This window comes from Bos taurus, chromosome 10, assembly GCF_002263795.3.
Source record: "Bos taurus isolate L1 Dominette 01449 registration number 42190680 breed Hereford chromosome 10, ARS-UCD2.0, whole genome shotgun sequence".
NCBI lineage: Eukaryota > Metazoa > Chordata > Mammalia > Artiodactyla > Bovidae > Bos > Bos taurus.
Window position 1 is genome coordinate 9,491,481 of NC_037337.1, and position 13,444 is coordinate 9,504,924.

Here is a 13,444-nt window from a genome sequence, read left to right on the forward strand (position 1 = left end):
AACCCATAGCATATTACATTCCTGATGGTAATTCCAACATCCTAATCTTATCTGACTGTGATTCTGATGCTTGCTCTATATTTTCAAGCTATGTATTTTTTTGCATTTTTGTTATGTCTTGTGATTTTTACTTGATTGCTGCACATAATGTAAAAGGAACTGCTGTAAATAGGCCTTTAGTAATGTGATGGTAAGGTATGGGGGAGGGGAAACATTCTGTGGGCCTATGAGTAGGTCTCAGTCTTTTATTGAATAGTTAGCCAGTGCCTCTGGACTGTGAACTGCACCAGTGCTTCTCAGTCCTTCCCTCTCCTCAGGTGGGACGGTGTCATAGAGTGGGCTGGAATTGGGTATTTTCGGTTTCCCCGTATAGGATCTCTAAAAATTTTCCCTGTAGCTCAAATGGTAAAGAATCTATCTGCAATGCAGGAGACCCAGGTTCAATCTCTGGGTTGGGAAGATCCTCTGGAGAAGGGAATGGCCACCCACTCCAGTATTCTTGCCTGGAGAATCTCATGGACAGAAGAGCCTGGTGGGCTACAGTCGGTGGGGTCACAATGAGTCAAACACTACTGAGCCGCTAACACTACCACTACATTATATAGGTCAGGCTGTAATAAAACTTACTTCCAGAGTGAGTTGGGCTCTGGTTTCTCCTGAGGACATACCTTGTTAAGAACAGAGTGCTGTAGGCAGGGCTCCCCAACCTCTGGGATCTAATGCCTGATAATCTGAGGTGGAGCTGATGTAATAATAGAGATAAAATGCACAATAAATGTAATGCATTTGAATCCCAAAACTACTCCCCCCCCACCTCCCCGCCCTGCAATCCCTGGAAAACTTGTCTTCCACGAAACTGGTCCCTGGTGCCAAAAAGTCTGGGGACCACTGCTCTAGAGTGTTCCCAAATGATTCCTTTCTGCCACCTCCTTCCAGAAGCACGAAGGGATTTTTCTCTAAAGAAATCACTCAGACCCAGGGTGAGCTGTTGTTGGTAAAACTCACAAATGTGTGGATTTCCCGAATGACTAGGTCTCCTTGGAGTTTTAACTCCGAGTTGTCCACTCCGGGCCAACAGCATTTTGACAGTTACAGTTCAGGTATTCCTACCCTGCAATGGTTGCTGCAGAGGTTTCTGCTCCAATAACTTGATTCTCTGTATCCATCTGTCTGTCTTTCCAGTTTGGGGTTGCAGTTTGCCTTCTGGCTTCTCTTCTCTTTCAGATTTAAGAAGAGTTGTTGATTTTTCAGTTTTTCCAGCTTTTTACTTGTAGTTAGGATGATATACTACTTCTAAGCTTCTTCCAGGTATACTTTTTAAAAGCAGGCTACCTCTGGGAAGTAGACAGTATTTTTTTGGTTCTATTCCTTTATAACATAATATCTGTGGCGATTTCATACCTTTTACGTTAGAATATTTTGCTAATTGAAATTAGAGATTAAATATGATTGAAATAGAAAATCATTTTAGCATCCTGAAAAATGTTATATTAGCATATGAGCCAGGAAGTCAATTTAATTTTTTCTATAGAAAGATACTTGATATTTGATTTTAACTATAAAAACTTATTCAAAGCCCTAGTCCATTTTCATGTTGTTTAAATAGTCTTCCAAGTGAGTTTCAGTTCAGTTCAGTTCAGTTCAGTTGTTCAGTCGAGTCCGACTCTTTGCGACCCCATGGACTGCAGCATTCCAGGCCTCCCTGTCCATCACCAACTCCCGGAGTTCACTCAGACTCACGTCCACTGAGTCAGTGATGCCATCCAGCCATCTCATCCTGTGTCGTCCCCTTCTCCTCCTACACCCAATCCCTCCCAGCATCAGGGTCTTTTCCAATGAGTCAACTCTTTGCATGAGGTGGCCAGAGTACTGGAGTTTCAGCTTTAGCATTATTCCTTCCAAAGAAATCCCAGGGCTGATCTCCTTCAGAATGGACTGGTTGGATCTCCTTGCAGTCCAAGGGACTCTCAAGAGTCTTCTCCAACACCACAGTTTAAAAGCATCAATTCTTTGGCACTCAGCTTTCTTCACAGTCCAACTCTCACATCCATACATGACTACTGGAAAAACCATAGCCTTGACTAGACGGACCTTTGTTGGCAAAGTAATGTCTCTGCTTTTGAATATGCTATCTAGGTTGGTCATAACTTTTCTTCCAAGGAATAAGCGTCTTTTAATTTCATGGCTGCAGTCACCATCTGCAGTGATTTTGGAGCCCCAAAAAACAAAGTCTGACACTGTTTCCACTGTTTCCCCATCTATTTCCCATGAAGTGATGGGACCAGATGCCATGATCTTTGTTTCTGAATATTGAGTTTTAAGCCAACTTTTTCACTCTCCTCTTTCACCTTTATCAAGAGGCTTTTTAGTTCCTCTTCACTTTCTGCCATGAGGGTGGTGTCATCTGCATATCTGAGGTTATTGATATTTCTCCTGGCAATCTTGATTCCAGCTTGTGCTTCTTCCAGCCCAGCGTTTCTCATGATGTACTCTGCATATAAGTTAAATAAGCAGGGTGACAATATACAGCCTTGACGTACTCCTTTTCCTATTTGGGAACCAGTCTGTTGTTGCATGTCCAGTTCTAACTGTTGCTTCCTGACCTGCATATAGGTTTCTTAAGAGGCAGGTCAGGTGGTCTGGTATTCCCATCTCTTTCAGAATTTTCCACAGTTTATTGTGATCCACACAAAGGCTTTGGCATAGTCAGTAAAACAGAAATATATGTTTTTCTGGAATTCTCTTGCTTTTTCGATGATCCAGCAGATGTTGGCAATTTGATCCCTTGGTCAATAGTATCCCCTGGAGGAGGAAATGCAACCCACCCTACTATTCTTGCTTGGGAAATCCCATGAACAGAGAAGCCTGGTGGGCTACAGTTCATGGGGTCGCAAAGAGAGTTGGACAGGCCTTAGTGACTAAACAGCAGCAACAACAGCTTACATATAAAGGAGGAAAGTGAACTGATCTTTACATTCCTTCATCACTGTTTGAGAGAAACATTTTAGAAATATTTTCCTTTTATTAGGACAGCTTAATTTTTGTATTTTTTAAAATTTATTTTTAATCGAAGGATTATTTTTAATGCTTTACAGTATTGTGTTGGTTTCTGCCATACATCAACATGAATCAGCCACAGGTATACATATGTCCCCTCCCTCTTGAACCTCCTTCCCTACTCCCCCCGTCCCACCCTCAAGCTGTCAACAGAGTTCTAGGTTAGAGCTCCTGCGTCATAACAGCACATTCTCACTGGCTGTCTACTTTGTGTATGGTAGTGCATATGTTTCTGTGTTACTCTCTCCGTTCGTCCCACCCTCTCCTTCCCCCTCCTGTGTCCAAAGTCTTTTCTCTCTGTCTGTGTCTCATTGCTGGCCTGCAGATAGGTTCATCAGTGCCATCTTTCTGCATTTCATGTATATATGCATTAAAATATGATACCTGTTTTTCTAACTTCACTCTGTATGATGGGCACCAGGTTCATCCACCTCATTAGAACTGACTCAAATGCATTCCTTTTATGGCTGAGTAATATTCCATTGTATAAATATACCGCATTGTATAAATATACCGCAGCTTCTTTATCCATTCATTTATCCATCCATCCATGTCAGTGCACATCAGGTTGCTTCTGTGTCTTTGCTGTTGTAAATAGTGCTGCATTTTACATTGGGATACAGATGTCTTTTTCAGTTAATGGTTTCCTCAGGGTATATGCCCAGTAGTAGGATTGTTGCATCAAATGGTAGTATTATTCCTATTTTTTTAAGAAATCTCCATACCGTCTTCCATAGTGGGTGTATCAATTTACATTCCCACCAGTGGTGCAAGAGGGTTCCCTTTTCTCCGCACCCTCTCCAGCGTTTATTGTTTGTAGATTTTTTGATGATGGCCATTCAGACTGGTGTGAGGTGATTCTTCAGTGTAGTTTTGATTTGCATTTCTCTAACACTGGACGATGTTGAGCATCTTTTGTGTGCTTATTAGCCATCTGTATGTCTTCTTTGGAGAAATGTCTGTTTAGGTCTTCTGCCCGTTTTTTGGTTGGGCTGTTTGTTTTCCTGATGTGATCTGTATGAGCTGCTTATATATTCTGGAGATTAATCCTTTGTCAGTTGTTTTGTTTGCTATTATTTTCTTCCACTTGAGGGTTGTCTTTTTAATCTTGTTTATAGTTTGCTTTGCTGTGAAACATTTAAGCTTAATTAAGTCCCATTTGTCTATTTTTATTTCAAAGAGGATCTTGTTGTGATGCATGTCGAAGAGTATACTTCCTTTATTTTCCTCTAAGAGAGCTTTATAGTTTCTGGCCTTACATTTAAGTCTTTAATCCATTTTGAGTTTATTTTTGTGTATGATGTTAGGAAATGCTCTTGTTTCATTCTTTCACATGTAGCTTTTTCAGTTTTCCCAGCACCACCTATTAAAGAGGCTTACTTTTTAAAACATATTCTGTACCTTGTAAAAAATTTCTTAGAGGTTTTATTAGGTAGATTCAGCTTCTAGAATTTATCTTTGAGTTTGGAACTAACTAGAAAGATCCCTGTTAGGTAACTGAAATAGCTGTTGTGATGCCTTTAGACATTATTTTATTTATGAAACTCTCTTCAGAGTACATGTTACATATATCACTTTAACCACTCTGATACTCTGGTTTCTTGGTACACAGGTAACAAAGCAAAAACATTAATAAGAAAAAAGAACATATATATGTATGAGCCATGCTCATATTAATATAAATAAATGATTGTTAAATAAATGAAGCAGAAGGGACAAATCTTCCCTAATGAAGACTTCCAAAAATGTGTTTTGGGGTTGGAATAGTCACTGGGATGAGCAGAAATGGAGTAGACTTTGGACAGTTGAAAATCTTGCCAAAGAATCAAATTCTGTGTTTAAAGATGTTATGTATGTTTAAAGATATCGTGTCACGATCAAGTGAGTGTAGCTTATTCTAGGAATTTAAGATCGATTTAAGATTAGAAAAGTAGTTATCATAATTCATCATATGATCATCTTAATTGATGCAAAAGAAACATTTGACAAAATCCCAAAACCTTCACTTTCATGATAAAAACACTCAAAGTTGGAATAAAAGGTAACTTTCTCAACTTGATAAAGGGCATCTATGAAAAACTGTAACATTTAACATCATACTTAATGGTGAAGGACTAAAAGCTTTCTGTTTAAGATCAAGAAGAAGATAAAGATGTTTATTCTCACCACTTATTTTAAACTTTGTAGTAGAGGTTCTCACCAGTATAAACAGGTCAGAAAACCAAGTAAGAAGCCTCACATTAGAAAGGAAGGAGTAAAATTGACTTTATTCATGGATTACATAATCATCTATGTAGAAAATATAAATGGAGAGATATACCTTGTTAATGGATTGGAAGACTCAGCATTATTATATGATGTGAATTCTCTCCAAAGGGATCTATAGACACAGTGCAATCCCTATTAAAATCCTTTTAGGTTGTTTTATAGAAGTGAGCCAGGTGATTCTAAAAGATATATAGAAACGTAGTAGCCTAGAATAGCCAAAACAACTTTGAAAAACGACAGCAAAGCTGGAAGATTAACATACCTAATTTGAAGGCACACTAGAAAACTTAAGCAATCATAAAGGTGTGATACTGACATAAAGGCTGACAAATAGAACGATGGGACAGAGTGTCCAGAAATAACCCACCCAAATATAGATGAGTGATTTTCTAAAGAAAGGTACAGTGTAGTGCAGGGAGAATAGTCTTTTTAAGAAATGATGCTGGAATAATTGCATTTATGTTGGAATAAAAGAACTTTAATCCATCCCTTATACTGTATCTTAAAACTTAACTAAAAAAGGGGACATAAACTTAAATGTTAAATCAACAAATATAAAACTTCTTGAGAAAACAAGAAAAAAAATCTTTGTATCTTTAGCACAGATTTCTTAGATAAAACAATAAAATCAAGGTTCATAAAAGGGCAAATTGATAAATTTGAGTCCATAAAAAGACAAAACTTTGTTCTTTAAAAGGCATTCTTAAGAGAATAAAAAGATAAGCCACAATCTGGGAGAAAATTCTACAAAGCATTTATCTGATAAAAAGACCTGTATATTCAAACTCACAAAACTCAACAGTAAGGGGAAAAAGCAAATTAAAACCTTGGAAAAATATTTTGATAGTTTGCCAAAGGAGATACATGGATGACAAAAATGTGGATGAAAATGTGCTCAACATTAGTTATTAGAGAAATGCAAATTTAAATTGAGTTACCTCTATACAACTCTTAGAATGGCTAAAATTTAAGGAATTGATTGTGTCAAGTCTTAATGAGATGTGGAGGTACTGGCATTCTCATATACTGCCATTGAGAATATAAAGTAGAACAACTCCTTTGGAAAACAATTTTACAGTTTATTAAAAAGCTAAACTTATCTCTAACATGGGTTCTAGCCGTTCCACTTCTAGGTAATTATTTACCAGGAGAAAAATAAATGTTCATATGTGGACATTAATGTCCATGGGAGCTTTATTTGTAGAAGGAGAAACCATAAACAACCTAACTGTCCATCAACAGATGAATGGATAGGTTACCTGTAGCATATTGTGCGATGGAATACTGCTCAGCAGTGAAGAGGAATGGACTTTTGTTACATGGCAACATCATGAGTGAATTGGAAAATAACTGTGCTGAATGAAAGCAGGCAGACAAGGAAAAATAGATAAACTATATGATCCGATTAAATAAAACCCTTAAAATATGTAACTATTGTGACAGAAAGCAGTGGGTGGGGAGGCAGGAATTAACCAGGTACACAAAATTTTGGACTATGTTCACTATTTTGATTATAAAAGGTTCATGGTTATATACTTAAGTCAAACCTTACAGAATTGTATATTTTAAATATTTGCAGTTTATTATGTTAATTATAATTCAGTGAAGCTATTTAATAAAAAATAAAAGGAAAACAAAATAATTTTTCTTTTGCCAAGATGTTTTGTGGTGCACTTGGAAATTTGTGAGAATAATAGTAACATCGTCTAGCATTTGTGCAGACAGTTCAGGTAGTTGCCACTGATATTTTTAAAAATGTTTTTTAATTTTGTATGTCAGTCTACATGTGAATGTAAACATACTGAGAAAAATGCTGACGTTTTCTCTTTGTCTCCCTATTCCCGCTCTTTCCCCTTTCTTTTTAAAACCAGGAGTGACAGCTCCTTCCGGTTCTTCGTGTTCTTTTTTGTCTATATCTGTCAGTTTGCTGTGCACGTACTCCAGGCTGCAGGATTTCATAACTGGGGTAACTGGTAAGTCATTTACTTTAATTAGCTATAATCTCTTCTTTTAATATCTTAATATAATTTTTGAATTCCTAAAAAATACTTGACATAGAAAAACCAGATTAGCAAAAGTAAACAAATATTGAAAACGGCAATTAAAAAATTTCCTAAGGACTAACCTTTGAAGGAATTTAAGAAAAGAGTACTTGTTATGTGTAAAGTGGCATTTTCGGTATATAAACATGTGTCTTCCTAGACACATAACTGCAAACATACATGCACATGTCTGAAAAGTAGAGTCACTGCATGCTTGTTAAGGATCTATCTTTAAACAATAGAGTCATTCTTAGTATGGCAAAATGCTCACTCAGTGGGGCACCCTCAGGAACTGAGGCTTTTTAGACCCCAGTTAGAAGGTAATAGATTTTATGTCTCTCTTCAGATACTCTGGAGCAAACATTCTTTGAGTGGTGGTGCATAGAAGAATACATAGTTATAAAATCATCCCTCTCTCTAACTGTTGCATGCAGTTGAATTTTTGTAAGCCAACAGCATATACAAAGCAACTTTGCTGCACTGTGTGTGTGAACTAAACTGATCATGTAACTAGAGTGTATCTGAAGCCTTGGATGTAGTATGTGACGCTGAATTAGAGTAGACGCTGAAAGTCACAACTGTCGATACCTTTGAAGATCTAACGAGCACATATACATGCATGTAATTTATTAGGGTATTTTAAATCAGAAAAAGTAGCATTCATTATCATTTAAAAATTTTAGTCTTTAGCATTTGATAGAAAGATGTTTTAAATGTTTAATTAAAAAAAATACACTGTTTATGTTAACAGTGCTTTTTTATTTATAATGAATCCAAAATAATTTCTTTTGCTTTTTAGTACAGACAGGAAAAAGTGTTAAAACTGAGCATAGAAGCTTGTGAGGAGACTAAATAGCACAGGAATCCGCTAGTGAGGGTGCATACAAGGTGACCTGTTATAAGATAGATCTCATGTAATTCTGCAGACTAAAAAATTAAGCTGTTTATTCTGAGATAATTGTTGAGTCACAGACTCAGTAAGAAATGAGAGATCCCCAAGTTATCCTTTATTCCTTTATTTTCCCCAGTAGTAACATATTGTAAAACTAGGGTGTAGTGTCAAAATCAAGATCTTGACATTGATACAGTAAAGACGGAGGATATTTTCATCACCAGAAGATCCTTTGTTCTGCTGTTTATTGCCACACTCACGTCCCTCCTTAGCCCTGGCGTCACTGACCTGCTTGTCCCCTCGAGTATGTTATATAAGTGGAGTCATACAGTATGCAGCCTTTAGCTTCTTTCACTAGGCATAATACTCTGGAGATGCATCCAGGTTGTTGCGTCTATGAGTAGTTATCCCTTTTCATTGCTGAACAGTGTCTGGTATGGACAGACCACAGTTTGTTTAACCATCACCAGTTGAAGGACCTTGGATTGTTCCCAGTTTGGGGCTATTCTGCTATAAACATTCATGAACAAGTTTTTGTGTGAACATAAATTTTCATTTCTCTGTGATAAGTACCCAAGAAGAAGAGTGATGTTGCTGGTTCATATGGAAGCTGCATGTTTTTAATTTTTATTTATTTATTTAAAAATGATCCCCCCCCACCCCCCGCCCCCTACTGGGGCTGTTCCCTAACAAGGGATTGAACCAGTGAGAGTGCAGAGTCCTAACCACTGGACCTCCAGGGAGTTCCGTGTTTGGTGTTTTTAAAAAACTATTTTCCAGACAGTGCTCACCAGAATAGCTGCCCCGTTTTACAGTTCCAGCAACAACATAGGAGGCTTCAGCTCCACGCCTGCACCAGGCGCCGGTGCTGTCACTCATTTTTTTTGTTTTCCGAGCCAATCTGATAGCTGTGTAGTGATGTCACACTGCGGCTTTAATATTCATTTCTCAAATGTCTTAGGTTTTATCTTTTTTTGTGCTTGTTTGCCATCTTTATATTCTCTTGGTGAACTGTCTCTTCATGTCTTTGTCTACTTTCTAATTGAAATTATTTTAATTCTAAAGATTTACTTTTAAGGTTGAGATTTGAAGGTTCTTGAAGATCCTCTGGAGAAGGGAATGGCAATCCACTCCAGTATTCTTGCCTGGAAAATCCCATGGATGGAAGAGCTTGGTGGGCTACAGTCCATGTGGTCGCAAAGAGTCAGACACAACTTCACTTTATATATTTTGAATACTAGCTCTTTGTTGAATATGTGGTTCTCAAATATTTTCTTACATAATTAAACAGAATTTAAAATAAAATTAAAAAAATAATGAACTCACAGGTTCAAAAAATGTAAAATCTTGTGTTCATATTTAAGGCTCTGGATTTTGGTGCTTAGGTTTGAATTCAGACTATGCTGTTTTTATTAGCTGTGTGGCCTTGGGCAAGTTACTGAATAATCTTGGTGACTCAGTTTCTCATCTGTGAAATAGGGATTAAATATAACATATATCATAGGGAGTTGTGAGAATTAAATGAGTTAATGCATACAGAGAACTAAAATGTTGCTTGCCTCATAAAAGCTGAGTATGTGTTAGTTATTATGTGATTGTTTTTAAAATTGTGTGTTAACTTATTTGCCTGATTATACTTTTTTAAAATTTCATAGTGGTTGGATTTCATCCCTTACTGGTCTCAACAAAAGTATTCCTGTTGGAATCATGATGATTATCATAGCAGCACTTTTCACAGCATCAGCAGTCATCTCACTAGTTATGTTTAAAAAGGTAAGTGAAGTCTTATGTCTGTAAATTTTTTTAGTGAACCTGATATTCGGTTCTCATTTCCCCATCTTGTTAATTTAGTGTAATCTCAAGTCATTTTATTGTTGTTCTTATGCAAGTTTGCTCTGTGAAGATTACTTTTCACAATTAGTTATAGAATGGGCTGCCCTGGTGGTCCAGTGGTTAAGACTGTGCTCCTAGTGCAGGGGTCTGGGTTCAATCCCTGGCTGAGGAAGATCCTGTATGCTAAATAGTGAGGCCAAAAAAAAAGGTTATGTATAGATAAATTTTAGAAAATTGCATCACATTTTAAACTTGCTGTAAAAAAGGAGTATTTTAAAATTTTATTAACTGAAACCTTCTTTTATTGATTGAAGAATCAACCTCATTTTTAAAACTTGTTATCTTTCTGTATATTCTGATTTCTTTTTTTGAATATGGCATTCTAGCTCAGTTAATAAATAGAAGTAACCATTCTGTGTGTAGTGCATACGTTTTATTTGTATTTAAAATTTGAAAATGCTAAATTATTTTACCTAAGAGTATATGAGCTGGTAACAGATTCAGGCTGAAATACAGATTGAATTTTGGTTTTAGTAAAAATCCCAATTAGCTATACAGTTGGCCCTCTATATCCACAGGTTCCATATCTTCTAATTTGAGTAACTGTGAATTGAAAATATTAGAGGAAGAAATTCCAGGAAGTTCCAAAAAGCAAAGCTTGAATTTGCTTCACATCGGCAGCTATTTAGATACTACCTAATTGGTTTAACAGCTATTTACATTGTATTAGAGTATATAAGTAATCTAGAGGTGATTTCAAGTATACATACAGGGAAGATGTGCATAGGTTATATGCAAATACTGCCCCACTTCGTATAGGAGACTTGAGAACATCCTCAGATTTTGGTACCCTTGGATGTGAGGGTAAGGGATATCATGGAACCAATACCCCACAAATACTGAAGGATGACTGTTTCCTCCTATAGAATTCCCATGGCTGTTTTCATTGCCTTAAAAAATGATTACATAGGGTAGTGGGAAAAAAACAAATGTTTTTATTTTATATGAAGTTTTACTATGTTTTAGATGTGTAATTCAGTTCAGTTCAGTTGCTCAGTTGTGTCCGACTCTTTTCGACTCCATGGACTGCACCTCGCCAGGCTTCCCTGTCCATCACCAACTCCTGGAGCTTACTCAAACTAATGTCCATCGAATTGGTGATGCCATCCAACCATCTCCTCCTCTGTCGTCCCCTTCTCCTCCTGCCTTCAATCTTTCCCAGCATCAGGGTCTTTACCAGTGAGTCAGCTCTTTGCATCAGGTGGCCAAAGTATTGGAGTTTCAGCTTTAGCATTAGTCCTTCCAAAGAATATTCAGTACTGATTTCCTTTAGGATTGACTGGTTTGATCTCCTTGCTATATTATTATATTATCTAATACATTAGATATATATTAATATATATTTTTACTTTTTATTGGTGTATAATGTTTATAATGTTGTGTTAGTTTCTGGTGTACAGGGAAGTGAATCAGCTCTATGTATACATATATCCCCTCGCTCTTGGACATTTCTCCCACCCCTCTAGGTCATCACAGAGCACCAAGCTGAGCTCCCTGTGCTATGCACCAGCTTCCCACTAGCTGTGTGTTTTACACGTGGTAGTGTATACATGTCAGTCCCACGCTCCCCTTCCCCCACCGTGTCCACATGTCCCTTCTCTATGTCTGCATCTCTATTCCCACCCTGGAAATTAGTTCATCTGTACCATTTTCCTAGATTCCACATGTTCCAACATGGTATAGAAACCTTGTGAATAACACCTATGTTTTAAAATGATACTTTTTGATGTGTTTCACATTAAAATAACATTTTTTTTTCCTTTACTATCTCGTAACTTAGAATATATACAAGGATTGCATAGAAATAACTGTACCTTATATTTAGGAAAACTGAATTCTTGAAATATTTGGCTTGCTGCTACTGCTGCTGCTAAGTCACTTCAGTCGTGTCCAACTCTGTGCAAACCCATAGACGGCAGCCCACCAGGGCCCGCCGTCCCTGGGTTTCTCCAGGCAAGAACACTGGAGTGGGTTGCCATTTCCTTCTCCAATATTTGGCTTGTGTTTGCCTTTAATCCTTCTCAAAACTGTGAAACTTATTCTATATTCTTCCTGTCCATATTTTCCTGCATTTTAAGCTTTTACTTCCTTTTAGACATACATACGCATGACTACTGAAACTCTGCTTTCTGAAGTTACTAATTCCATTTTCCTCCTCCTTGGACCCGGAAGCCTTCTGTGTTGCTGGTGGCCCCTCTTCCTCAGCCTTCTTAATTATGTCCTGATTCTCCTGCCTCTGAGACTAGTCTTCCTCCTCCATTTCTTCATTCCGCTCATAAGTGAAAGTCGTCTTCAGTGCAGTCAGTTCTCTGCTCTTTGTGCTTTTGCTGTGCAGGCTTTTTTCCCTTGGGGATTTCAGCCTTCTGCGTGTTTCAGTCTCTTCCCTGCCTGCATGGACTCTGGTCTTGGAGTTGGAAGAGTGCTTTACCAGCCGTTCAGTGGCATCCTCAGGTGACTGTTGCCCTGCTCTGGTTGATTGGTGTCATTGTCTCACAGTAATACACCATAAACTCATCCTCTTTTCAGAACTAGCAGAACTTCCAGAAGTTCCGATTCATATTCAAAGAAACATTTGTTAGTACCACATATTGCATGAATCCATTTTCGTGAACTGTCTAGGGGTGGGCTGGAGGGTGACTGCAAATGGGTATTGTTCAGTAACCAAGTTGTGTCTGGCTCCTCGCGACCCCATAGACTGCAGCACGCCAGGCTTCCCTGTCCCTCAGACGGTTATAGAATTTCTTTTTTGGAGGTGATGAAAATGTTCTAAAATTAGATTGTGTGTATACACACATATATTCACAACACTGAATATACTGAAAACCACTGAATGGTATACTTTACAAGGCTGAACTGTATAGTATGCAAATTTATCTCAAGCAGTGTTTTAAAAAGAAAATTTATTAAGTACCAATTGTGAATGAGTGATTCTGAGTGCTTTCTCACGTGATTGCATTTAACACTTAGGTCAGTTCTTTGTCAGTGCTTGCATGACTTTTTTAGTCACTTTCTTAGAAACTGTCTTAGTGTCTGCTCCATCTTTCTTCTTTTCCATTTCCAACCTCAGCTAACCCAGAAATTGTTTTTACAAATAACTCATACCCCACTTCCTTCAGTTCACTTTTTGTATAGTTACTATATTAATCTATTAAAAAAAAAATCCCAAACAAATCCAGCACTCTGAAGCTTTTTGAAAGTGAACCTCATGCTGGGAAATGAGATTGTGGTGGTTGCGGTCATGGGGCTGGGGTGGCCTTTCACAGCGCTGCCGGAGCTGGGCTTTCTACTCCAC

At 37.7% G+C, this 13,444-nt stretch overlaps 1 protein-coding gene across 7 annotated transcripts in view; it reads left to right on the forward strand.

Moving 5' to 3' along the window:
• SCAMP1 (secretory carrier membrane protein 1) overlaps positions 1-13,444 on the forward strand; it is a 150,707-nt gene that overhangs the window by 87,441 nt on the left and 49,822 nt on the right. For all 7 annotated transcript variants that reach the window (NM_001076054.2, XM_059890510.1, XM_059890512.1 and 4 more), the window contains 2 exons: positions 7,197-7,298; positions 9,915-10,032. In NM_001076054.2, the coding sequence (NP_001069522.1) occupies positions 7,197-7,298; positions 9,915-10,032 (220 nt within the window). The remainder of the gene's footprint in view (positions 1-7,196; positions 7,299-9,914; positions 10,033-13,444) is intronic.